General features: G+C 40.0%; 2 protein-coding genes across 9 annotated transcripts; one reads left to right on the top strand and one right to left on the bottom strand.

Moving 5' to 3' along the window:
- Positions 1-3,032: 3,032 nt before the first annotated feature.
- On the bottom strand, positions 3,033-5,339 carry DPH3 (diphthamide biosynthesis 3). The gene is made up of 3 exons (XM_082311312.1): positions 5,139-5,339; positions 4,911-4,985; positions 3,033-4,408 (listed from the first exon to the last, which is right to left on the bottom strand). The coding sequence occupies exons 1-3, from the start codon at positions 5,244-5,246 to the stop codon at positions 4,343-4,345; spliced, it is 249 nt and encodes an 82-aa protein (XP_082167438.1). The 5' UTR covers positions 5,247-5,339; the 3' UTR covers positions 3,033-4,342.
- Positions 5,300-24,483, top strand: OXNAD1 (oxidoreductase NAD binding domain containing 1). Of its 8 annotated transcripts, none has more exons than XM_082310584.1 (9): positions 5,300-5,393; positions 6,099-8,928; positions 9,680-9,842; positions 10,121-10,184; positions 13,630-13,736; positions 17,312-17,453; positions 20,295-20,537; positions 23,253-23,361; positions 24,019-24,483. In XM_082310584.1, the coding sequence occupies exons 3-9, from the start codon at positions 9,712-9,714 to the stop codon at positions 24,171-24,173; spliced, it is 951 nt and encodes a 316-aa protein (XP_082166710.1). In that variant the 5' UTR covers positions 5,300-5,393; positions 6,099-8,928; positions 9,680-9,711; the 3' UTR covers positions 24,174-24,483. The 8 variants fall into 8 exon arrangements, with proteins under 8 accessions (XP_082166710.1, XP_082166714.1, XP_082166712.1 ...); XM_082310586.1 differs by lacking the exon at positions 5,300-5,393 and having other exon boundaries at positions 5,475-6,179; positions 8,047-8,928; XM_082310585.1 differs by lacking the exon at positions 5,300-5,393 and having other exon boundaries at positions 5,475-6,179; positions 6,270-8,928.
- Positions 24,484-26,579: the final 2,096 nt, after the last annotated feature.

The following is a 26,579-nucleotide window of genomic DNA, read 5'->3' as shown; positions in this document are numbered from 1 at the left end:
CGGCACGGCAATGATCTTCCACGACATGACGGGAAGCCTGTGCTGGGCTGGTGATCTGCCAAGAATTTTAGAGAGGTGACCTGGTACGCAAACAGATCGAAACGGTGACGGCAAGGGGTGGGAAGGAGCGATGACAGGTCGCTCAAGCGTCTACCCTTTCGGTTAGTCCCTTTTGACCCACTTCCCCCCCGACAGCCGGTGACATTGTGGCAGCTGTTTTCCAGCCTGGCACAGCTTCTGTCAGTTGTTGCCTCCGTCACCCAGGAGGTTTGACCAGTTTCAGGGCTGATGAGCCCAGCATCTCCGCGGTTACACAGGATCCTCCGGATCCTCCCTGTCCTTCCTGTCTCCTCCGTGCCACGGCTACGATGGAGAGACATAAAGAAGTTAACGTTTTAAGTTACCATGAATCAGAATCAAAGGCATGTCCTACCTGAGGAGAAAGCAATCCACAAGGAACTGCGCTAGGAGAAAATCATGGCAAACATTCGTTACTATGCTAAATATCTTGATAAATCCTATTTGTACAAACATTTCAAGAAGTTTTCAGTGTAACAAATACCTACCCCTACAGTTAGCCTGACCTGAACATTAAACCGGAATAGAGGAGAGATGGAAATGGGATATGCAGAAACCGTTTTTCTTAGTGACAATACATAGTTGTCAGTTCACTTTCTTAACTGAGATTTTGAAGGTTTATTTGAAATTAAACAACATCCGCTTCTTGGCAGATAGACTTGGTAATCTAGGTAATGATGTTTATTAAACTGATGTTCTGCAAAGGTCATTTTTTTTGACTGGTGCTGAGCACCTAAATTAAAAACCGTGATGGAGGGAAGAAATGCTGAAGTATTTACATAAGGGTCCTTTATGACATTACAACTTCCCCGACATACAGACAAACGGCACAAGTGCAACGGCTGAAATTGGTGGCCTAACGACCTCAGCTCTTCGAGGTCCAGGGTCTCTTGTCATGGACTTCCAGAGCAGCTATTCAAAACTAATCATGTATGCCACTGATACACAGGCACAACGAGCCAAAAGTACACGACCTTCTCAGCAAGTTTCTTTGAAATGCAAACAAGGATCTCACTGCTCGGAGAAGCTGAGCCTCTTGAGTTAAACGAAGAACAAATTGTCTTCCTTTTCTTCCCATAAAATTGTGACATCAGAGGGTATTGCTTGTTTTCCGTATTATATGGGAGTTTAGCGGTGTTTAACAGCGTTAGCAATTTCAGAGCTTGAATATCTGAAGCTGATGTTGTTCCACCCTCTAATCTCTAGTAAATATGACTTACTGCATTAGCGTTCACGGGATGCTGTTTCATCACATTGGACTCCTCTGTGCCAAGTCAAGGACCTAATCAAATACGTAATCAATCAATCTGCTGGTCAGATACAAACAGCAAGCAAAAGGCTTCTTTGTGTCCTACACAATTGCCTTTTTAGAAGACAAGTGAACCATTGGTTTCTAAGAATATGTAACACACAAGTAACGCGTAAGGGGCCTGCACGTTGCGCAAGAGCCTGCGGTGCTGTGAAGAAACCTTGTGACTGAATTCCTGAAGAGGAACATTTCTGATGGGTTACTCGGACTGCCCTGCCTGGTGTTTTGGAGTTACACAGCACAGAAGAATTTTTAAAAAGCTGTCTGCAATCACTGGAGTCAAAAGCTTCTTACAAGTTAACAAAACACAAAAGCGGGCAGCTCTTTGGCTTTAGCGTCACTGAGCTTTTATGAAGGATTAACTCGGTTGCTACAGAACTCCACTCCTCCCTGCAGAGCAGAGGGGAAAGCAAGAAACCAGCAACGGCTTTTCAACGCCTCTCTCAGATTCCCAAAAGGCAACAGAAGAGAGACACATGACAGCCATCCTTGTTTTGTCTCCTTTTTTTGGGGGACAGCAACTACTGTCTTGAGATCCTCAAGACACTGCAATGAGACTTAGTTGACAGCAACTGATGTGGCCACATCCTTTTCTAATAGCCAGCGACAACACTTTACTGTTGTTACGCTGTAAAAAAGCTCCAGAAAAGCAAACATAATGCACACTTCATTAAAGCTTTGATATACACTGTGTAACCAAATAATTTGAATGTGCATGTAAATTGCATTCTACACCTTGGATCCTATTCCTACTTGGTAAGAATATGCTTATCATGAAACCTTAAGCACTGACAGTCCCAACTGATGTAATAAAGTAATTAATTTTGCCGAAATTACTGTTAAAAAAGCCATTACCTGAACCTTACATGAGCGGGGAACACCACAGAGAATCACTTCAAAGCTTGTATTAGCACATGCCAAGTAAAATTCAATTGATAAACACTTTGTACTACCATGTAGGAATTCAACCATATGGAGTATAAATAATTTTCTATGCCAGCTTCATAGGAGTCTTTATGACAGTGCCTTACCTTCATTATAAAATGAAATATGGTCAAATTACTTCTGTAAAATCTATGCACCTTTAGAGATGCTACACCTGGCAATTTACTTTGATGTAATTACTTCTGAGTATACATTCCCTGGTGTTCCATTTGAAACTTGCTCTACTTAGTTTTACGTAGCAGACTTGTGGAAAAATCCTTAAGATATTTATGCAGTAGAAATTTGAATAGGAGCTTAAATAGGGTTCCTGTAAATTTGCTTTATAGCATCTGTCGATAGACTGAAACACTTTTTATTACCTAACCTGAAGAAATTCCAGTATCATCACCACAGCAGCAACTCAACACCTTTGGAAATCATTGTAGCTGGTGCACAAACAGAATAAGCAATGGCCCGTTATAACCACTGGTGCAGTTTTAAATACCTTTATTTAAATAGTCAAAATAAATACTTGATAAGATATAGCTAACCAAAGTACCACAGCATTTTTTTTGAAGCAGATTATCGAAGTAACATGAGTGCCACCTTCTGGTTTAGGCATGAAAACACTTTGGGTTGTGCATCTTGCATACAAAACTTCTAACCGAACGGTGTAGGTTTTTTCCCTTTTTTTTTTTTTTTTTGTTCCCTCCCTCCCCCCCCCCCTTTTTTTTTATTTTTTTTTTTTTGAAAAATAATGAGGATGTTCACCTTCAACATTCACAGAACGTTGTAAGAACAAAAATAGTTAAACGCAAGAATTCATTAAGACTTGCTTATCTTTAGTGCCTCAAGCAAAATAACTATATAAATGCTGCACAAGTATTTTTCCCCAAATTTAACTTCACAGATGTCAAGTCCTACTAAAACACATGAATGACAATAATTTTAAATAAATATTTAAATGCAGTGGCTTGTAATACAAGAAGTAGTCTTGGAATCAATGTACTTTGGAGTATATTCTTCCAACTCTTTTTCTACCCTAAAATATCCCTGTTTATTAAGTGAAATGTGTGCATCTCCTGTCCAAGAAGTGACAGATCCTAACAAAGGAAGACTGAGAAATTCAGCAAATGTACTAAAAATGGCACAAAGAACTGCAGCCCATTTTATATTTGCTGCAACAGTCAAATCTCAAAGTTGTTGAGAAAATATGGGTAAAGTACAATCCACTTCAAGTCCATTTGCACATTATTAGCTTTGCAGGGAAAAAAAAAGTTTGCCTCCTTTTGTTTCATTTCACACAACGCCCACAAAAGTACATCGCTATTATGTCAGAGAGTCATTTGGTAACAGCTACCAAAGCTGTTTTAAAGCAACTACAATTTAAGAAACAAATTTTCCCCAACTCTGGTGTTGCCCCACTGCAGATATAAATACAACTGCACCTTCTTTGTGCTTACAGTAGTAAAAACAATTTACCAGCAGCGTTGGTCCTGGGTCTCTTATTTTTCCCCACATTCAGTACGGGCTGGAAGTACGCGAGCCCACATCCTAGGTGATACCACACTCTGTCAAAGCTGTAATTCTGTATGGCATCATGTCATACGGACATCTAAATTTTATCTCCCAACATTTCAGCTCCCTATGCCATTTCACACTGATATATGCCCACAGGTTGCCTGCTTTTCTCCACAGGCTAAGAAGCCACTGCTAGATAAATGTTTTAATTTCACAGCTCCGCACACTTCTTCTGTATATTGACTTCCTGCCAACTAGGATCATACTTTTCGAGTCTTCTGGAATACATATGGCAACTCATATAATTTTTAAAATGTATAACCCTTTTGAACAAAGCCCATTCATGTGTTGAAGTCCCAGCAAACTCTCATTCAAATTACGCAGACAGGCAGTTATTGCACTTGTATCTCACAGCAGCGAGCACTTTCAGGAGGCGGACCACGTCTCTTTCCGCATTTGCCATCCCCATACTTTCTTATTCTAAAGCAGCAACAGTTCATGATGTATTCATCAGCACTTAACCAACTCCTTGTTTGTCAAAGGTTCCGCAATGACTTCATCACGCATGAACTGTTCCTAAAGACAGCAAGCAAAGTTTTAGTTGATTTTCATGATTTTTGCATCTCCTCTCCCTCAAAAAAACACCAGATAACCGTTTTGTTGTCTAGCCTGGGTATAACTGGTATGAATCTGTCTCGCAAAACATGAAACCCGTAACATGCCTACTAGATACGACACAAACGATTAGGCTAGTTGGGCTGCTAGAGTCATAGATAGATTTTAACACCACTGATAGTGTTTTGTCAGTGTTCCACCCCACGCTCACCCAAACAAGCATGCTTTAAACCCCAAACACGGCAGGAGAAGGAGACCAGAAAGACAAGAGATGAGGCAGGAACCGCAGACACAAGCAAAAGGGCCTCTCGCTCACACAACCCTATCCCACGTTTACCAGGGACTTTTAAAAACGGCCACGGCGCCCTCCTCAGGGGATGGCAAAGCAAAACTCGACTTGGCCGACGCAGTGCCGAGGGAAGCAGGCCGCGGCCGTGCCCGGCAGCCCTCTCCCCGCACCCACCTGGTCATAAATGACGCGCAGGATCAGGGAGCAGCTCGGGCAGGTGGCCACATCCTCGCCGTTCTCCAGGTCCTCCTACAACAGCCACCGGCAAAGAGCCAGTCACCGACTCGCCGCCTCTCCGACCCACAGACACCCGCGGCCGGCGGAGGCGGGACCGCGGCCCAACGCTGTTCCGCCCCCCCCCCCTTCCCCGCCGCCGCCTCCCCCCTGCACGCCGGCCGTTACCCGCGTGATGAGGAAGCGGTCTCCGCAAGGGCACGGGTAGCTGTAGGTCTCGGTCTCCTCGTCGTACTCGAAGTCCTCGATCTCCACCTCATCGTGGAAGACCGACATGGCGCCGGTAGCGGCGGGAGGAGAGACGGGAGGAGGCGGGAGGGGCGCAGGGGCGCACGCGCCGCAGCCGCGCGCGCACCCCGTCTCGTGACGGGACGGGGGCGGGGCGCGAGCGCCTCCCGTCACGTGATGCGGCGCCGGGTAGAGGTGCCGCGGCGGGGGCGGGTGGGGAGGGGGGCGCGCGCCGCGGGGGTCCGTTAGGGACTGGGGCGGGGGGGGGAGAGGAGGGTGAGGGCCAGCGCGCGAGAGCGCGGGGAGGGGCGGGGCCGCGGGGGTCTCGCCGGTTCCCCCCGCCTCACAGCGGGAGCCCCGCAGCCGGTGGGAAGCGGTGTCCGGGCCCCTCAGCCGTTCGACGGCCCGGCCGCCCCCTCCGACCGATGCCCTCCGCTCCCCGGCCCCGCCGGTTCCCCCTTCCTGCCTGCGAGGCGGCGCGGAGCCGTGATCCCTAGCGGCTGGGGGGGGCGGGGGGCGGCGGCAGGGTACGGCCGCGACCTTGTCCTTCCCCGCCGCCCTCCCGCCTCGGCCCGGGCGGCGGGGGCGCAGCCTTCCAGCCTCCTTAATGCTGCCTCGCTTCAGTCGAGCGCAGGCTTCTCCCGTGCTTCCACCCGCCGTGTGCTCCTTAATAGCTAGGTCAAGGGGAAAAGCTTTTTTCGGTGGTGACTTTTGTAGGAGGGACAGTTTACCTACAGGGGTATCTCTTAGCGATCTATACACTTGCTTTTGGTAAAAGATTTTCTATCCTGCTCCCTTAAGTATCTTTGCTTCCCCCTCGACACTCTCTTGGGTTAGCTTATGTAGTAGTTTGCTCTTCAGTGTGGTACAGGTTAACTAAAAGTAACTCTCTCCCTTCAGATACTGATGTAGGATTGAGGAGAAGAAGAGATGCGGTCATAGATCTCAAGCGATATTAACCCAGGGCCAGTGGGTCAGAGGGTAAGGAGAATGAATGAATTGCTTGATTTTAATTTTAAGTGAGGAGAGGAAGGAGTCGTATACACAAGAAGCACTCATTTCTCTCCTCAGAGCAAAGGAAGAAAGAGCGTAATTGGAATGGCTATTTCCATAAGGGCTTGGGTAAGAAGACAAGACAAAATAAAGGCAGAACATCCAACCAGACAAGAGCTTGGGAGGCTGAAGCACTGTGCTTCGTGGAGGGCAGGGAATTGCCAAGGAGCTGGATGAGCCAAGAAAGTTGCAGAGATGACAGATGGGGGACAGGCTGCTCACGTTTTGTGAAGGCATGACTGAGGCTTGTGTATGGTAGAGGAGAACTAGGACTCGTTAAAAGAGATTTTAGAATTTATTAGTTACAGAGTAAAAATTACAATTGATTTTTATTGTTATTTTCAGGATTGGAAAGTGATTGATGATAGTGTAAATGGAACAAGTAGCTTGAACTACTGTTCAAGAGTTATTTTTAATTTAGAGTAGGGTCTTAGTCTTAAAATAGTCTGTATCAGTAGGATCTTTCAGCCCTGACTTCAAAATTGTAGCTGCTACAATAAAATAAGGCTGACATTTATTTTGTTTTCAGCATTATGTATGGATATTTAGCTCCTTTTTTTTTTTAATCACATTTTTGCGTGTAGAACTGAACATACTTGCTTCCTAAGGAGGTAGCAGTGAAAATGAAGCCAGCTTTAAGTGACTCTCAACCTTACCTTATATTTGTATTGGATTTTAAGGTCAGGCCACTTATTTTACCAGCAGATGTCGCTGTGTTTAGTAGCAATGAATTGCAGAAAGAGTTTTGAAGGATGTGAGGTGATTTAAAAAAAAATATGAAGCCTCTGAAGCAAAGCGTTGGACTTTATGTGGTTCATTGTGATGTTGTGGTGATTTAATTAGTCACAGCTATTGGCATAAACAGCTTAAATACGAATGTCCACTTTCAAACTTCCTTCATTTTCACTTTGAATTCGTTAATGCAGTAGAGTGAAAAGCTTGGAAATGTGACTCCAAAAGCACTTGGAAGCCTAAAAAAAAGGAGATGTAGATGGATATAACCAAGATCTGCTATCTAAAAGACTCCAGATCATAGAATGATCTCATTAATTTGAGTAACTCGGTGATTTTTTGAGCACTCAGGGTTTACAGGCTGAACATGGTGATGTAGAGGAATGTGTCTTCTTCATTAGATGTGTACTTTTTCTTGCTAAAATCATTTAAGAATGTTAATACTTTTGTTATCAATAGCTTCTCCACATTTGCATGTAGAAAGTGCTAAAGCATCTTGTTTAAATACAATACTCTGTATATGCTATGGCAAAAAAATGTTAAAGTAATTTTGCTCACTGGTGGTAGACGAGTTTTAAATAGTTCCACTTTGAAAAGTTGCAAGCTGCTGTGGAATTAATTGCTAAAAAGCTCTTAAAAATTATGGACAATTAAAAGCTGCAGGAAGTATTTCTTATGCTTGAAAGTGGGAGTTTTGAGTAGTTACAGTAAATGTATTCTGTTTCTGAGCAGCCTAATTTATGAAAGCTCTGCCACCCGTTTGTACAAGATAACAAACAGGACAAGTTACTAAGTGACCAGCCAATGCAGCCGTTAGTGAAAGCCTAGAGAGTATAGGCCTGATTAGTTAAACAAGCTGGATCGTTGCCATTTCAAAGGATTCAAAATGAAAAACAAAAACATTTGAAAATAAATCACATGCTTTAAAAGAATGCAGGAAAAGAAATTTAAATGGAAGTAAAAGATTAAGAATTCTTTAAAGAAGCAATGGACTGCATCGTAGAAATAATATAATTTGGTAGGTGATGATAATACGATAGAGAATTATGCTAATCCATTTTAGGAAGAACAAAGGCAGATTTACAAGCAATGAGAAACATCTCTTGGCTCACTATGAACCTGTTCCTACACTTTGTAAGTGAAGGATTTCTGAGTTATTTTGAATATTGTACATGTCAGTTTGTCTTTCTCTGCCATAGCTCCGTTTGAGTATGCAGTTTTGAGGCTTCACACCATGTTTCCACTGTAGTGCATGCAAGTGTCTGCTGCTTGCTTACCTGTTTAGAGATGTAGGTATTATGTAGGATATATGGAAGTATGAGGAATTTACGTGTTTTTAAATAAACCTGTAAACAAACAGTTTAATGTTTATAAAATCTTCCAACCAGAAGAATTTCTTTGCCAATAGAAAGTGAATGCATATTCAGTGTTTGTCTGATCTTCTTTCAAACATAAATATTGTTTGAGCGTTTAGAATCACAGATCTGTTGGCTGGAAGGGACTTCTGAGGGTCACCTAGTCAAAGCTCCTGCCTGGAGCAGGAGAGTTGCTAGCACTCGATTAAGCCAGTCCCAGGCGTAGGCCTTTGTACTTCTTTAAGTTCATGAGGTTTCTGGTTTCCAGTCCTGCAGTTTCTCAGCGCCGCTTTGAAGTGAAGCTCTACCATTCAGCATGTCAGCCATCCCTCTAATTTAGTATCATCCGCAAGTTTGCTGATGGTACATTCTGTCTCATCATCCAAGTTATTGATAAATTTATTGAACTATGTCAGCCCCAGGATACTCTTACTGTTGCTAGCCAGCAACTGAAGCGACTTGAAGCCATTAAGCCTTCAAGTCTCTCTGCATGCCCAACCAGTTTTCAACCGCTCCAGCGGTCCATCTGGCCTCAGCTTCCTAATGTGTGTGCTATGGGAGACGGTGTCAAAAGCCACAGGAGAGTCAAGGTATATTGTATCCACTGCTGTCCCCTTAGCTGTGTGACCAGACATTTCATCACAATAGGTGTTCAGATTTGTCAAACATAATTTGCCCTTGGTAAATCTGTGTTGAATCTCCCTGATTACTTTCTTAGCTTTCACACAGCTGAGGGGACAAGCTCTGAGCATTTTTCCAGAGACAGAGGTGGTGCTGACTGCAAATAGGCACTGCTTCTTGCCTCTCTTAAAAATGACTGTGCATTAGTCTTTTTCCAGTCAATTGGAGACTTTCTCTGATAACTGTTTTTCATCTGTAATAGACAGTTGCCTCACAAGCATGTCAGCTGTGTTTCTTAGCAACCTTGAGTGTAACCCATCTGGCTCTGTGCATTTGAATACATCCAGCTTCCCTAAGCAGTTGCTGGCCCCACTCCTACTTATCCCTCTCCTTCCCAAACACTACTGGTACGAACAGAGGTCTGGGTGCAGGCTTTGCCTGTGAAGACAGAGGCAAAAAAAGTGTTGAGTACTTCAGCCTCTTCCATATCATCTGTGACAAGGTTGTCTTCCCCTTCAATTGATGGATGCACATTTTCACTTAACTTCTTTATGATACTTTTGTACTTTTAAAATTCCTTCTTGTTACCTTGTATGTCTATTGCTAGTTTTAGCTCCAGCTGAGATTTGGCCTTTCTGATTTAATGGAAATAAAGGATGAAAACAAGCCGTGTGGAACAGTGAGTATTCTATTTAACAAATACTTACATGGATTTTTCAGGAGCTGCTGATTCTGAAGACGGCCCAGTCATCATGGCTCACGCTACTGTTTATGTGGGCTTTACTGTTCCTCAATTACTGAGAAGTGCTAGCAGAATTTTTCCCACTCATTCTGCATTGGTGGTGTTGAGGCACTCTGCTTTTTGTTACTGCACAGTGAACAGGTAGGTTATCTATCTGTCTACAAATGCTGCTCTTCTTTTTTTTAAGAGAATGTCATGATAACACTGTCAAAATGAAGCTGACAAATTATTATAGGGCTGTAAATACTTACTTAACTCCCAATTGTATATGTGTATTTAATTTTTATTTAGATTTATGTGACCTGGGATGTAGACTGGGCCACACTGGCAAATTGTTATGTTAATAGAAATTCATATCAGTAAGGGACAGTAGCACAGTTTTCAAAATGGCAATTCTTTTTGTTTGCTTTTTGTTGCAGCACAATAAAACCAAAGAGGAAAATGGATCATTTAGAGAGGACGGCAAATAATTTTCGCCAGGAGGTTAGTGTTCTGTTCTTTAGGATGTAATTTTTTTTGGCGTGAAGAAACTGGATAATTGTATTTGATTCTTAGGCTTCATTTTCTCTTCTACTGGAGTCTGTTTTACTTCTTTTTCTCCTTATTTTTCATATTTGATATTGTTGTAAAGTAGGGATATTTTGTGGTCAATGGGTGAAATGTAATGAGTTGTAAAATGTGTTGGTGACATGTGATGCTGTTTATGTTGGACAAGAAATTTAATAGAATTTTGGTATGGATTATGATAAGTAATGAAAGCACACCGATACCCATCATCTCTACACAGGCTTCTCAGATTTTTGTGGGTTTCTACAATTCTGATTCAAATTTGACATTAAAAAATGTGGAAAATGGCCTTTTATAACACAGGAGGCAAGATAAGAAGTGTAGGAATTTTGAAGGGAGAGATGATAGACAGTTTTAAAAAGGATCTTAGTTTGTATCTCTCTTAATTGACAAGTACAAGGAAGATAGAACATGGTTCTCCATCAAAATCCAGAAATGCTTATTCTGGATCTCAGTTTTGTGCAGCAAGCATTGTTTTTCGTAACGTTCAGAGGTGGATATACTCTTGTACTTCTGTAATTAGCTAAAGCAGATGTTCTGAAATTTTTAAATACTGGGAGAATATGACTTCAATTCTCAAAAACGTTTCACTAGTGAAACAATTTGCATTTTTCTTAGACTTTTCAGAAGAAGGGCACTTTTTTGACTAAAAAACCCCATCTTTAATTCCCAGGAGGTGGGAAACAGTGCCCAATTTTTCTCCATTGCTTAGTTAGCTTCTCTCAGTCTTGAGTAGCCGTTCGTGGCAGGCTGGTCCTGCCTGTGTCACACCACAGGAGAAAGCTGTGTGTTCTCAAACACACTACATAGATGTTAATGTGCGTATGTGTACATAATTAAGTCCTTCTCTGCTAGGTTTTTCCCTAATTATAGTTGAGAATAAGTCACAGGCCAAGTGAATTCTCGGAAGGAAGCTGGGTGGAGGGGTTATATAGGTAACCCCCAAAACTGAAGATTCAGCACTTGTGACATAGGCTGCAGATGGATGAGACAAATGCAAGTTCGTTCTGCCTGTTACCAGAGCTGTCAGGGTGTGAGCGAGCTTTGGGAACCACGTGTGTCAGAGCTGTGCCTCAGCTACTCGCACCTAATGTCAGCTATTACTTGAGTACAGACTAGTGTTGCTTGTGGACATACAGCTGCTCAGATCCTATTTATGCCAATTTAACTCAGTACATGGACAGAATGAGTGTAGCAACAGGTACAGACAGATGCACGTTCTTGTTTGCTTCTGACATGAAAAAAATGATTGCACTTTTGAGTTTTGCCACCATGTTTTTTTATCTTGGATATTTCTGATTGCTTGGCTTGCTTACTTTTTCTGCCCAAGATAAACGCTGGGTAGCTGGAAAATATGTGGAAAGTGAATCCGTATGAGGTGTTGGAAGCTCTGAGGTGGTACAGGGAACTGTGTAAGGTCTGAGGAAGAGAAGGAAGCTGTATGGGATGGGTGAATGATCAGGGCTCCGTTTTGCTGCTGCAAATTCTCTGCATGTCAGAGGATTGTGCTGTTTCTTTTTTAAATGCTTGATTTATTCTTTGTTACATTATTTCTGACCACTTTAAAATAAGTTTATTTTAAATCCTCTGCTTGGTTTTAAATTCCATACAATCAGCAGTTGGCTTCCCTCAGTCTGTATTGCCTTATTTGGCCATTTCAGTCCTGTAGATAGATGAAAGAATCCTATGTCTGTGTTGCATTGGTGTGCGTGCTACACAATATCGCCTGTTGAAGAGTGGTAATGTGAAGCACCAGGGCAAGAAAAAGTGCCTAGCACTCTCTTGAAATCCAACGGCAAAATCTGGAGTCCTGTGTCCTCCTCCCTCTCCCTGCAGCCTTGCTCTGGGTCAGTTGGATACTCTTGTGATGGTCCAAAATACTGGTTGAATGTCTTTGATTACCCTGACTCAAATTCAGTTTTTGTAATAACTTTATACTGATTAAGAACTAAATTTCCAGTGCCCCATCAGCTGTATCAACCAAAGAACAAATTAGGGAGTGTACTGAAGAGTAAAGAAGGGAATGAAGAAGATCGAAAGTTAATGTCCATTTCCTGCACTTAAGGTTTCTCCATCACAACAAACATTTAAGTCATGTATCTGACATTTCTCTTGTTAACTTAGAGTGATTGCATTCCTCATTTAATACTGTCTGCTAAAGTGGAAAAGAAACGTATGCTACTTTATTTTAAATTGGCAAGTGTCCTGCTGTTTAATGGGACAGTGGACGTGTTCAGATGTTGCTTTATGAATAAGTTAATTTCCTGCCATGTGTTTTAAATTAGAGCATAGTTGCTTAAAGTTTAAATTTTTTTGATCTGTTTGATCTTATATAAATGAGAAATGGTAGAGTTGTGATGGTATTATTAGTATTTCCTAGTGTGGTAAATGACATCAGCATTTTTTAACAGAGTGAAATATGGATATTGGCCTGAGTAGAAACTATTTAGGGCACTACTTTCATTGTAGAGGAAAAAGGTTAATAATTATAACTCCAGAATACCTGAAGAGGAAGGGCAGGGAGGGGAGGGGATGAAAATCCATGTTGTACTGATGGGCATCAAAGAGTTTGGGAGCTCCTCCCCAATGGTCCTGTTGCAGAATCTACTTTTCATGTAGAAAAGCATTATTTTTCTTTTCTTTTCTTTTCTTTTTTTTTTTAATCTCTTTAAAAGTGGTATCAACTATGGCTCTTACATCCCTTCCCATCTGGTTGCCAAACAAAACCTCTTCTGTTAACTAGCGATGAATGCTCGTGTCGCCGTTTCCCTGTGTTCATAGATCACATATGTGGTCAAATGGGTATGTGTCTAAAAGCAGTAACACAAGGCTTGTTGCTTTTATTTCATTAATGCTTAATCTTTCAGTAATGCATTTAATTACTTAATTAAAACTAGATGCAGACCCAGAATTCTCCCTGGGACTTCAGTAGCCGCTGATCTTTTATGAGTTTCCTTTGTCAGTCTTTATATCAGAGATCTTTTTACTTTGTTGCTGAAAAGATACAGGAGTGTTTGCCTTGTATAGATGTCAAAAGAATCTGAAAAGTGGTAACTAGCAATCACTTCTCTTTATCATTATGTTCTCTTCAACTGAAATAAAATAAGTTTGTATATAATCTTAGAATAACCCTGACAAGTGACAGACATGGTGGACTGTAAGTAGAAAACCGGTTCTCCATTCAGTGACTATGTAACAGAATCCATTTTTGTTTCTCTACCCCAGTGAAAAAATGTTGGTGCTTTAGGTAATGAAATGCCGCAGATAACATGTGAAACAATAAGATACCTCATACGCAGATTCTTGAGTACTTTTGCCGCAAATATCTACATAACACAACAGCTTATTTTCCTTTTGTTAGGTAATTTCACAAGCAAAAGTCTGTGGAATCACCAATGAATCGGAGACAGTCAAAAGACTTCGTTTGGCTGTTGCAAATAAAGATTTTACTTTCAAAGCAGGACAGTGGTAAGATCTTCCTATATTTGAGGGGAAAATTACTAGCAGAAGTCCACTATAACAAAATGTTAAAAGGTCTCTGATACTTGAGCCTTGAAAAAAAATCGTTAATTTATATAATATGATGTTTTATTATAGGATGCTCTGTGAAATAGCTGATATTTAGCATAATTTTTAAATAGCTATTATTAAATATACTAATATTAATTTTAAAAGGGCAAAAATCGATATTCTTTAAATGTTGAGTTTGATTGTTTTGGTATTTTCCACTGGTTTATGTATATTACATTGTTTCTTCAAGAGTACTTTGAAGTACACTGTCCTTTATTCTGCAAGCTGTCTTTGCTGTCTTTACTTACTAGTTATCTTTACAGTGGAGCTGAGAGTGCTGCTGATTTGGAAGTTACTTAGTTTTGGTTTATAATTAAATCGGAATTGCCTGATAACTTTTGTTTCTTCCCCTAGAAGTTTCCACTCTGAAAATTAAGCCTGTTGGGTCAGATTAATATATAAATGTAGATAGACAAACTTGAAAATCAAAAAACTTGAATTATTAAGCCTTTGAAATAATTAGCTGTTTGTTGAAGCAACCTTACAACTTTTTTTCCAGGGAAATAGTGGATTTTCATGTTTGTCTTCCTTCCTTGTTAAAAATACTCCCAGTCAATCGCTTTTTTCTTTTCCCTCTTAAAAATTAATTTAAAACTATGAGTAGTTGCTTTTGGCATTGGTCGTTTAAATGTTCCTAAACTTTTTATTGGCTTAGGCCATCTGAAAGTGGTTTTGCTAGAATCAAAGTATAGCTGCTAGGGTATTAACAGCATATGTTACTCATGTAGTGTTAATATGCTGGCTTTTAAATTTAGAACCAGAACACAAGATGTTGATTGCAATAATTTGTTTGTGGAGTAATTTGCTGCAGTTTTTGCACATGTGCAGTGACTCATATTAAATTCTTGCTTGCCAGTACTTGGAAAGTGCATTTACCCTCCAAAAATGTTTTAGAAATTATCATGCTGAAAACTGAAAGCTTTAATTATAATTGCTCTTTTTCATTTTCTTCTTCCTTGAAAGTATTCTAATGCTATTGTAAGGGATACAACAAGTTTTCTATACTTGTAGCTATAAACTGTGGTTGCATTTTTTTGATGAGCAGTACAAAACACCAGGCCACAATTTCCTGAGTAGAAAAGGCTAACTTGTTAGAATTTGCTATAGGAAGATGTTACAGCCAAAGATTGTCACTAAAATGTATATATTTTTTGAAGGTGTTCTAATTACCAAGTTTTTCAGAGGCAAAAGTGAATTTGTTTTGCAAGCATGCTGGCAGATACTGATTTTTATCTGACTTCAAGTAATAACGAAAAGACTTGTTGCTGTTACCCGTTTTGATTTCCTAAAACATGCATTGAGGTATATGCATGTTCTAAATACTTTGAAGAAGTAGCTTTATGGTTTTAATGTCTCTGATCTCTTCCTCCAGCAATTGCTAATGGTTATTCTTTTCTTAAAGATTTGGCTTAGGTAGCCTTTAAAAGGAGGGAAATGAAAAACCACCATAAGATCTTCGTTTTACAGCTTTTTGTGCCTCTCCTTGTTGTGGGTTTATATCGGTTTGTTTTTTTTTTTTCCTTCTTTTCCCTACAATTACTCTTTTCGCTTAAGCTGTCACAGACGGCATTTCTTCAGGAGTTCTCTTATCCTTCTTACACGTGGCTAAGATGAGACAAGCCATCAGAAATACAAGCTAGTCCACTATAATGTAATATACTATGCACTGAAATCTGTCATAATTATGTAATTGGGAAAGAAATACTAATATAGAAAGAAACATACGCCTCCGTTAGTACTTTAGAAGGGTTAAAACTATGTTTGATTTAGGTTTTACAGCAATGTTTGGTTTTGTATGTATGTTTCCCCACCAGGCAGAATAATGTTTCCCTTATATGTCAAGCAGAACATTTTGACTTGAATGTAAATTGTTACTTTACAGCATAAATGTAATTTCTTTTTTTTGTTGTTGTTGTTAATGTAAGTAGTAAGATTATTTTCCACCAGAGGGTGGTAAAGAGCTTTAGTAGCATCTTGAGGTGTTCTTTGATACAATAAATGCTGCAGTACAAGAGTCGTCCTTTCTAATCTCTTAGATCCTTACTGCCAGGAAAGCTGAGCCCCATGGCCAGTGGGGCTGCAGAGGCTGAGGACAGTGAAATAAGCCTTCTCAACTTCTTTTGGTCGTTGACCTTTCATTTGCAGTCAGATACCTTTATACACCATCAAATTTATTAGCATAAATTTAAAAATTATATCACCATAGTATTGTATATATCACACTTTGTGCATTCTTCGAGAGGAAGAGAGGATATTTTTCTTTGAAGGGTGAAGCTTTGTGGGGAGTAAGCAGGCAAGATTTTTTACTTTAAAAAGTAGTGAATTATTCAAAGTGCTTCTCTCCTCCCTCAAGAATTTGTGATCTCCATGAAGAATACGGCCTTGCTGTTTAAAGAAAATATCTGTGCAGTGGAAGCCAGTCTGTATTTCCTGCTGCATTCTCATTTAACTGATACTGAGCCAGCCTAACTCAGGCTTGAATTGAATAATGATTCTCTAGTACTTGGCGTTGCTTACCAGTGTGGTTGTTTCCTAAGTAGAGCACCACAATTAGTTTTAAACATCAGTTTTATTTTGAAATACAGGGATTTTGTTATGTGCTGTAGAAAAATTGAAGTATTTAAAGATTTATGCAACACAGAGGAGTTTAAATGTTAGATCATAAACTAACTTCTAACTTTTTCTGATACTATTTGGAATATCAAAGCCTTTTATGAAAATGAATTAGAGCTCATATGTAGTATTGGCTTGCCTTCCATACTTTCTAATTGCTGGTGTCGCAAAAACTTAGCTATATGTTACCATCCAATCTGTAGAAACTCCTGTGTGGTTTACTTTATAAAAGAAATGGTAATAATTTATTCCAGTTCAATTTTCTGTCAACTAGAAAAAGATATCTGCCAGCAGAGGGCACTGCAGTTCAATAGGTAAAGCAATTCTGCTTCTGGTAACTGATTTTTCACATCAGAAATTTTTTACGGACTGTGGTTTTACTTCAGATATTTCATCTTCCCAAGAAAAGAAAGTGCTTAATGAAAAGTCATTTCCCTAGAATTAGTTTCCAATCTTCTTATGTTTGAAAATTGAAGAGCCCATCAAAGGGACCAAAAAGAGTGAGATTTAAGCCACTGTGTCGGACCATATTGTATCTTTGTTTTAATATGTAAATAACTTATTTAAACACTTAGAATTCTAGTCTGTTGCAAGATGTGGCATCTAATGCTAAAAGTAGAATGGTTTAAAAGCCTGCTAGTTTAATAAAGGTGATGACATGCTTCTAGATTAAAATAATTCTAAGGAATGGCATTACTCAAGATTAAGTCCTTTTTTGGAAAAGTTATGTTATGGAAATGAAGATGTCTTTGTAAAGGAACGATCATTGAAACAAAGGCAGCCATTTTGTTTTGGTTATTGTTTTCCATGTTTGGGGTTGTTGGCTTTTTTTTAAACCTTTGTATCTGGTCTGTTTTTAGGGTTGATTTCTTTATTCCTGGAGTACCTGTAGTTGGGGGATTCTCAATATGTTCGAGCCCTGGCCTGCTGGAACGAGAAGGAATATTAGAGCTGGCAGTAAAGCACACTGTTCATCCTCCTGCTTATTGGATTCACACTGAGGTAAATCAGATTAACTGATGATTGTGAGATTTGCATTTTTTTTATTATCTTTTTCTTTTTTTTGGTGGCAGGGAGGGTGATGTGTGTGATTTCAGATCCCTTTTTTGCTATTGACTGCAAAATTCCTGTTGACCTGCTCAACCATTTTTAATACAACGTAAATCTTAAAACCTTTTGTTCAGTAAGGGACTGAAATTGGATGTTTATGTGGTAATATGGTTATTGTGATCTTTTGACTTCATTTGTGCTTGGTGGACTTACAGTGATACTGTACTTTGTGCGTATAAGGGTTCTCGCTTTGGAATTCATGAACTGAAAAATGTTGAAAAACCTCTGTTCTAACTTGTGTCCCTGAGAACAGGCTGTGTTAGACGTGACAAAGTTACATCTGATAACTTGCCATCATTCCTGGACGTTTCTACAAATGCAAACTGGGTATCATTGTCAGATAAATATAAGTATAGATTATTAAGGGGGAGCAAAGGGAGATATTTAGATCAGTTTTTCTGAAATGGTAAAACAAGAGAACACTTCAGAATTTCTATAGTATTCTTTTAGATATGCAATATTTTTGTAATATTGGCATAACCCAAGTCTTGATTTTTGCTATATTAGAAGTAAAGTCTGGCACTTTGGCATCTTGCGGTGTTTTGTTCATCTGTTTACCCCATTTAGTTATAGTCAGAAGAGTCCTATTTCTGCTGCTGATCACATTTCATAGATGACCTGCCCTATCAACTTTTGTTCTTTTCACAAGCCCCTGTGATCTGTCCTATTTACTGTTCTCTGCCTGGCATTTGTATTTCTTACATGTGGCTGCAAGGCTTAAGTTGACATACTCTTCCAGGTTTACAAACACTGCAGTTTTGTTCAGTGGCCAGCAGAGTTAGAGTGAAGACTGATGCAAATTTACTAGAATTGAGAATATTCAAAGTGGTGCTAATCTAGTAGTTAGCATGTGACCATCCACAGATTTTAATTGATGTTGTAGCAGGTTATCTCCACTGGAACATAAACAAAATAACCTTTTTGAGATGTTGTGTAGAACTTGTAGTGCATGTGCCAGCAGACCACATAATAGCTACGAGGATTGCCTGGGTTTTGGTGTTGCTCTTTAGAGAATATGAAGGCCTAACTTCATAATTCCCAGTCTCTGAAGGCTCTTTTAGGATTTTTGATGTTGTAAATCAGTTTGCTGTTGCTGAGTTTTCTGGTTGAATTTATAGGAAAATCTTTAGTTAGTGGGTAAGCTAGATCAAACCTGATGCTGTGGAGAAACTTCCTGGGTATATATGGACTCTTCTAGCTAAATAAAAATGCATGCTTTTGCTTAGGAAAGAAGAAGAAAAAAACCAGCAACCTAGAATTTGAAAGGGTTGTATATATGGTGAAAAAACTCTGGTACTTCATTATTTGAAAGTTATAAATGAAGTTGTTACCTTAGGGTAAAAGATGTTATGGGAATAGTTAGTACTCACTGCTTTTTTTAGAGGCATTTATATTTATTCTTTAATATTACTGTATATAAAATCATAAAATTCAGCACAGTGTACTTCATAGCTTAGGAAAATACAGCCTTTTATGTGGAAAAATGTATGTGTAATGTATTGATTGCTTCAATTCCCTAAGCCGTTTCAATGCTGTATTTACAGACTAGGCTAAAAGTCAACACTTTCTCACCGTATTACTCCAGAATTTATTGGGGTTTTTTTTTTGAAAACTGACTTACTGTTATCATTGCCATGGCTAATGCACTGGAATATGTGGGAGACTGCTGGTTAAGAGAGAGTCTTCCGATGTCCTGTGTCCCATCTTGATGAGCTACAGCTAGTTAAGGAGGCAGATTAGACAAGAATGAGACTGTTTCTCCCTAAAAATGCTTATTTCCACAAAGGATACCATATTCTATGTCCTCCTCCTGCCACATGAATCTGCAACGCTTCTGGATTCATGCATCTCCAAAACAAACTAAAACACGGTGGGAAAGCCTGGCAGTGTACATAGAAAAGGGAGAGAGAAATTAGTTTCAGATAGTAAATGCTGATTGTCTCACACTATAATTGAGAGATAATACTTTATCCAATAATTAAGAAAGGCAAAAAAGCAAAAAACGTTGGGTTGTTTTTTTTTTTTAGTGGTCATGCTCGCTACTGTAGGAACCTCTGTGTTCTGCGCAGTCCCTGTGTCAAAGGGCCTCCTTCCTCCTCATGGTGAAATTGTTACGTGTTTAGACCTTTGCTTACTATACAGGTGCCATTAATGGAAGTCCTTTTGTTTCAATTACTGTTTCCTGATATTAAAAGGATTTTTTGGAGGAAGTGTTTTTATTCTGTAAATTATTAACTGCTAATTTTTCAGCAATTCTTGTAGCTTTGCTTTTTTTTTTTTTTCTCTCCCATCTTCCTTGGGTTCCTTATCCTCTCTATTTTATTTTTTAAACCCTATATATGGTCTGAAAAGAGTTCTGCTTTCTGGGTTTGGGTAAAAGTGTGATCTTACATGTCAACATCGGGTTTTCACAACCACATGCTCTGTCGAAAAACTCCTGCATGAATCATTCCTCTTTCAGCTCTTATGGGGGTGGGAGGGGGAGTCACCATCCTGCCTTATCAGAAGACTGAAACTTCTGAAAGCAGAACTAGATCCCTAGAGACACCGAAACAGATTACTTCAGATAGCTGGAAACTGTGCGTTGATTTTAAAGTACTGCAGTGTTCCCTCACTGGTCAATAAAAATAAAAAATCACAGCCCAGCAAGTCTTGTGACTGTGGTGCAAGAAGAATAATATTTCAACTTTTGCTTTTAGTTTTGAAAATTAAATATCTTCTTTTCCATCCTAGTGTACTCTTGACTCAGAAGTGGCTCTGCGAGTGGGAGGTGATTTCTTCTTTGATCCTCAGCCTGGTGACTCCCCTGTAGAACTAGTGCTGATAGCAGGGGGCGTTGGAATTAACCCATTGTTTTCTATACTGCTGCATATAGCAGATCTTCATGGATACCAAGAGGGTAAAGGAAATGGATACAAAATGGGAACAGTGAAGCTGTACTACAGCGCAAAAAATACAAGCGAACTCTTGTTTAAGGTAAATAAAAAGCTTAAAAATAAATAGGTCGCAGATATTCAGCTATTAGTGTCTGTATCGTTCTGTTGCCAAGTTCCAGAGAGCCCCTCTGTGTAAGACACTGTACAAATAGAGACCAAAGTCACTTCCTGCCTCAAATCCCACGTCTGTTTAATTAATTATGCCAGTGTACAAATTAAGGATGTTATTGGACATACCTGGTCTCACTGACTTCACTGATAAGTCAATTAACCTTAAATGTCTATATTTATAATCTCATAAGAGCACTGTAGTATACTAAAGATTATATATACTATAACATATACATGTATATATACACTAGTAGTATGCATAATGCTGTGTTCTATAATACTGTAACCACATCATCTCTGTACAGATTGTATTGAATTTAAAGACAGCAAGAGCAATTCTATCCAAAGGAAATAATTTCTAAAATAATAGGGGGCGTTTATTGATAATGCATTAGGTATTATTGGGTACTAGTCTATGAATGAAGGATTTATAAGCACTTCTTGTAAAAATGCTTGTAATAGGACTTCATCAACATTTACTTAGCAGGTAAAGATCAGTTATCGCACGCAGCCATTAAGGGTCACTGATAACATTTTAGGGTCAAATTAGAACAGCTTCTGTAAAGAAGCATCCTTAATGATTTATGTTTCTTTGAAGCATTGAAAGCTTTTGATTGTGTAAGATAAAGGTGAAAATTTATCATGATTCCAGACATTGTGTTGGGATCCATCACTAGTTTTTCTTCTGTACTTCTACCATATGTTTGCTTTCTTTGAAAAGTCATTTGTTTGTTGCTAGAAGCAGAATAATAAACTGGAACCTATCTATTCTTCCATTTGGCCACCTGGTAATCTCCCAGTCTGTGTAAACACATGCATTTTTTTCCAGTGCAGGAGCTAGCATTTCCCGAGTTTCACTTCAGCAGTGTTATAACAGCGGAGCTTTTGCATTAGAGCTTCTGGGACAGAAGAGAACACAATGATACATTGCAGTGCTTAAATATATCTTTCCCTTCATTCTTCACATGTCCCTTAAATCCAGAACATGTATATGAAAATGCTTTACTTCTGTGCAGAGGATTGAGGAAATAGAGACTAGAGTCTTTACGTTGTTGTGAGATACATCTGTACAAATCTCCATGAGGAACTGCTTGGTTGTCGCTCATGTTTGGGAGGACCTGTTCCCTGAAGAAGCAGCTATGTGTAGCGTCCCCCTTCCCCCTTGCTCGCATTTCACAGGCAGATGCACTGCTTCTGAAAATCTCGTTATTTAAAATGGTAGCGTTAGAATTACAAAAGATAGCATACTAACTTTGCTACTTCAAGGTGCCATGATTTCATGAGGACTGCACGTGACCCTCATTTCCTTATTGTGGCTGGGACACTGGGGATAGGTCTTTTCCCTTAGGTCTGCATTGCTCAGCTGCCTGCTTCATTTTGTACGCTAACTTACTAGGTTGCGAAGAACCTGCTGAGCTGTTCACATTCTCCTGTGCTCTGTTCAAGAGAGCCTGTCTCTTGTGCTAGGACACTAGCAAATGGTACTGTGGTGGTTCGTGTCGCATGTGTGATACTCGCCACGTTCTGTCCGTGTCACGGAATTACAGAGTGATAGGTTACGAGTAGGTGTTGTGAAGGACTGCAGGATAATTTCAGCCGGCTAAGTCCTACCTTAGGCACGCTTTCTGGCTTGGTCTTCAGCTCAACAGGACGTGATTAGTTTCAAAAGTGCTATCAAATTGTACGTGGTTCCATATGAAGGGGACAGAAGTTGAGAGTCACACCCAGAACAGTGAGAGCAGGCCAGTGTTAGGGGCACTAGTGGGGCAGCGTACGGCTGTGTCTAGCTGTGCTGGTCTTTATTCCATGTCTTTTTAGGGAATCAGAAACAGATTTGCCTATTAAGTAGAATCTGTCTGTTTTTTTTCTTGAGCCACCCACGGCTTAACAAAACATAACAAAATGAGCTAATTTACCTGTTCACAGAATAGAAACTATTTCAGAATATTTTAAGAAGGGATTTTCACCGCTGGAACGGACACTGGAAATTCTAAGTAGTGCAGAATCTAGGCGATAAATAAAGCTTAGTTTCGAAACTAACTACAGCATCTGACTGACAGATTTTTTTTACTTTGATTTGAACTGAAGCCATTGGGTTTTTGGTGGTAACTATCACAGCTGTGACTTAGGGAACCGAAAATTATAGAGTTTCTACTCTGGTAAAAATAGCACTAGCATTACACTGTAGTTGGTTTTACTTGGAGAACACGAGAGTAAAGGGTGTAGTAATCTTACCAGATGAACCAGACAAGACTCAAAAAGTTCCTAACAAATGGTAAATACAAACTGCAGGGTTTTTTTAAAACGAAAACCCATATGGAAGTGGAAGGAGGAAATAATGAGAATTTATATGGGGAAGAAACCAAGAAAGGACGTAACTGGTTCTTAGGTCCCAATCTTACGAATTGCAACCTATTCTGAAAAAGGAGGAAAGCACTAACACTGTAGCTGGTAGCATATTCACATTCCAGGTAGGGAAATTCTGTGTACTTGTGCGGGTCAGCCCTTTGAAATCAAGTCCATCAAGTTCTCAGCGCTAAAATGCGAGAGTCTTTGTAATAATCACTGGTGGTGTGGGACTGTACGCATACATCTGCTTTGATTTAATGGCCTGCGGTATAAGCAAGTGTGTTTAACATTACAGAAAAATATTCTCAGTTTGATGAACGCATTTCCTGGAAAGATCACGTGTCGTTTCCACGTTACCCAACAGCGTTCACAGATCTGTAAAGAACTTCAGCCGCATGTTACAGGTAAATATAATGGTAATGCAGAGAGATGACTTCTAAAGTCTGAGTTTGATTACATCCAAGAGGATGAAGTTATGCATAATTTGGTATTTTTACATTTAAAGATTCAAAATGAGATGTGAGTTAAACCTAAATAATTTCACTGTACATATTAGGCTTTGGAGGAAAATTTTCCCTTTGCAGTTTTTGTTTTCATTTCTAGTAAACCTCCTCTGTTAATTCTAAACTTTATACTGGTATTTCCCACTGCAAACTTTATTCCAGAAACTATTAAGCAAAGTATTTACTTTGCTTAAGGCAGGATTGATGAAGGATAAGCTGGCTGCTTGCAAGAGATACTTCATCATGTTTCCATTTCTCTTGTATTTGTGTTAGAGATACTTGGCTATTTTTTTCATCTGAATGTGGGATTTTTAGTTGTATGTAAGCCATGTTCCTCTTCAGTGACTAATATCCCATGCATTCCAACTGGAACGACTGATCAAAATCCCCAGAAGAACAAATGGTTTTGGAAGCCTCAAGTCTTGATACCTATTATCCTTAAACAGGCCTGGCATTTTTAAGAAATGAGTGCTTGAAATACCTCTAACCAGTCATTCTTTTTTTAAATTACTTCATGATTAATATTTCTGTTCTCATTCCTACTTTTTTCATTGTCAGAGGGAAGAATATCTGAAAAGGATCTAGAAAAACATGTATCTAAGGATACTTTATGGTACATCTGCGGTCCACCTCCAATGATAGAATCTATATCCAAACTACTGTCCAACATTGGTGTTCCTAGAAACTGCGTTTTCTTTGAGAAATGGTGGTAGTGACACCTGCTGAACGGAAAATACAGTATTTGTTTCCAGCGTATTTTGATAAGCTGAAATGTACAGAAAATGGACTATGAATTATTTGGAAGATTTTACTTCATACACGAAGATGTCCTCAATCGTGATGGTGTTCCTTTATTTTAACTATAATACACTTGTAATAACAGTGCTGCTGCTTTTGGGGAAAAAATGATTTTATATTAAAGCCATTCACTGTTCTGGGTTTTTTTGGTGGTTTGCTTCCTTCTTCTGGGTGGCAGCGTATTTTCACTTTTTACGCTTGTTTTGTTAGCCAGCTTTTAAAAGCCTTTCAGTGCCTGATTCAGCAGTCGCAGAGAATCAGTTGTGCAGCAATGGCAGGTCAGTTTATAACACATAACAATTCGCGCCACAACTTCTGAATCTGCTCCAAATCGTTGTGCTAATGAGTCAATGCACTGCCTTCCCCAGTTCTAGATAATAAATTAATATTTTTATAGAAGCAGAGTTGCTGTGTTGCGACTTCCTTCTCTTGCCACTTCTTGTTAAAAGAAAAAAAAAAAACCTTTCATGTGGTTTATTTAAATAAGTCCACGGTGTTGACAGTAAAAGACATTTTTTCATAATCATATTCAGACCTGAGTTTGAAATACTGATGTGTTAAAAATCTGTTAGCCTCTGACAGAGCCGTACAGGGTTATTCACCTGAACTGGTAGCCCTCCCTGGTGCTGAGATAGCCCATCCAGCTCGCGCCACGTCCTCAAAAGCAGCGATGGCCAGCAACAGCCGAGACAGGAAATCTCTGTAATCCTGCTGCAGTAGGGAGTTTTGGAAGGCTCCAGGACAGACCTGTTCTGTTTGGGAAAAAGCCTCTGGAAAGTTCGCTCCTTTAAGGTATGAGTGTACCTGTAGGTGTAAGGGCTGGGACCGAAGCCCGTCTTGAATGAAGCTTCTTCCCCCAGCTTGTAGAAAAACTCATATAAATGTTGGGAATAACAAAAAGCCATAAGGAGTTAGTTCATTATCTGTATGGACAGTTCAAGTCCTTAAGTGGTAGGACTTGTACTTCAAATTGTACATTTGAAGACCTCAATAAGGAACATTTAAATTATTAAAAATACTAAATTATTATTGAATTATTAAAAATGTTAACTAGATAAGGCCTTCTCTTTGTTAGTGGCTCTTTTCCTGGAGTTCAGTGTTTCAGACAATAGTCAAATAGGTAATGCCGCAAGTGTCTTCCCACCAGCATCCCTCTGCTCTGCCTTAAACAGAGGCTGCAAAGATACCAATCCCATCACCTGGCCTCCAGCCCACAACAGTACTGTTTGTTGGTGTGAAGCACTGCATTTCTCAAGGATTACATCCCATGCTTGGATAAAAAGGCCTCCGGCCCAGCTGTCGTTCTCTCCCAAGAAATCATTTCAGCTTCAGTATGCCGAGTTTAGCCTCTAGTCTTAACCTCCTTTTCTCAGAGTCTCTGGTATGTTTTACAGCTTGTAGGATACCTGCGGCTGCGGCCACATCCACGTTCACCTCATCTTCAAAAACCCAGTGAGACAGTCTAACTAGGACACTCCAAGCCCTTGCTTTGAGCGCAGCACAAGAACACTACTGTGTTGCAGAAGCTGATTGAACAACTAACTGCAATAATCCGAGGGCTTTTCAGCAAACTGAGCTTCAAAGACAAAAATCCGTACCTACTGCAGCTTAGCACAAACAGAACTTGAGGACAGGGGCTGTGCTTTGCATCGGGAGGGGGAGAACGCTGAAGGATGGACCTTAAAGAGTTGCCTTTTGGGGACAGTGCCAGGAGGAGGGTTTGCCCCTAAGTTTTCATCTGGTGCCTGCAGCCTCATCCGCTTCGGCTGGTGCTTGTGCTTCTGGGCTGTGCGGCTCTATAGGCAAGCTGGCGGGGCCGCCTCGGCTGTCAGGGCAGACCCAGAGGGGATGTCGCATCAAATTCCCTCCTACTGGAACGAGAGGAGGATTCTTTCTGAGTACCCCTGTTTCAAGGAATGGTTCCTTGTTTGTTCACTCCAGAATGTAAATAGGGCAGCGTGCTTGTCACAAAAAATAAAACCAAGGGCGTTTTGTGTTCGCAAAGATCGCAGTTGACATGTCCGAGTTTGATGCTTGAAGGAAGCAGGGTTTTTTTTTTCCTAGAAACATGCACTAAATTGCTATCAGGAAGCACGGGTGCCCTAAAATAAAAGCTACGCACTAGGGTCCTGCGTGTTTTAAGAGTGTAATGATAGGAAGATTCTGAGAAGCCTTTAAATGTTGTTTTCCTTACGCCTTTTAAATCGTTAAGTGGATTATAAACTGGTTTACCCTTTTTTTCCCTTAACGCACATGCTTTCTGCAGCCCAGATGACCTCTCTTTCACAAACCGCTCCTCAGGCTCGCACCAAAACGTCCAT

The sequence above is a fragment of the Platalea leucorodia genome (assembly GCF_965183815.1).
Source record: "Platalea leucorodia genome assembly, chromosome: 1".
NCBI lineage: Eukaryota > Metazoa > Chordata > Aves > Pelecaniformes > Threskiornithidae > Platalea > Platalea leucorodia.
This window is presented reverse-complemented; position numbering and strand designations above follow the sequence as displayed.

What these genes read in the sequence shown, in the direction of transcription:
- OXNAD1 (XM_082310584.1), top strand. Translation starts at nt 9,712, where the DNA reads ATGGCTCACGCTACTGTTTATGTGGGCTTTACTGTTCCTCAATTACTG. An exon ending in ACTTTCAAAGCAGGACAGTG is followed by an intron (nt 13,737 to 17,311) that starts GTAAGATCTTCC and finishes GTCTGTTTTTAG; the next exon opens with GGTTGATTTCTTTATTCCTG. An exon ending in CAAGCGAACTCTTGTTTAAG is followed by an intron (nt 20,538 to 23,252) that starts GTAAATAAAAAG and finishes TTAACATTACAG; the next exon opens with AAAAATATTCTCAGTTTGAT.
- DPH3 (XM_082311312.1), bottom strand. Translation starts at nt 5,246, where the DNA reads ATGTCGGTCTTCCACGATGAGGTGGAGATCGAGGACTTCGAGTACGAC. An exon ending in ACCGCTTCCTCATCACGCGG is followed by an intron (nt 4,986 to 5,138) that starts GTAACGGCCGGC and finishes TGGCTGTTGTAG; the next exon opens with GAGGACCTGGAGAACGGCGA. An exon ending in TGCGCGTCATTTATGACCAG is followed by an intron (nt 4,409 to 4,910) that starts GTGGGTGCGGGG and finishes TGCTGTCTTTAG; the next exon opens with GAACAGTTCATGCGTGATGA.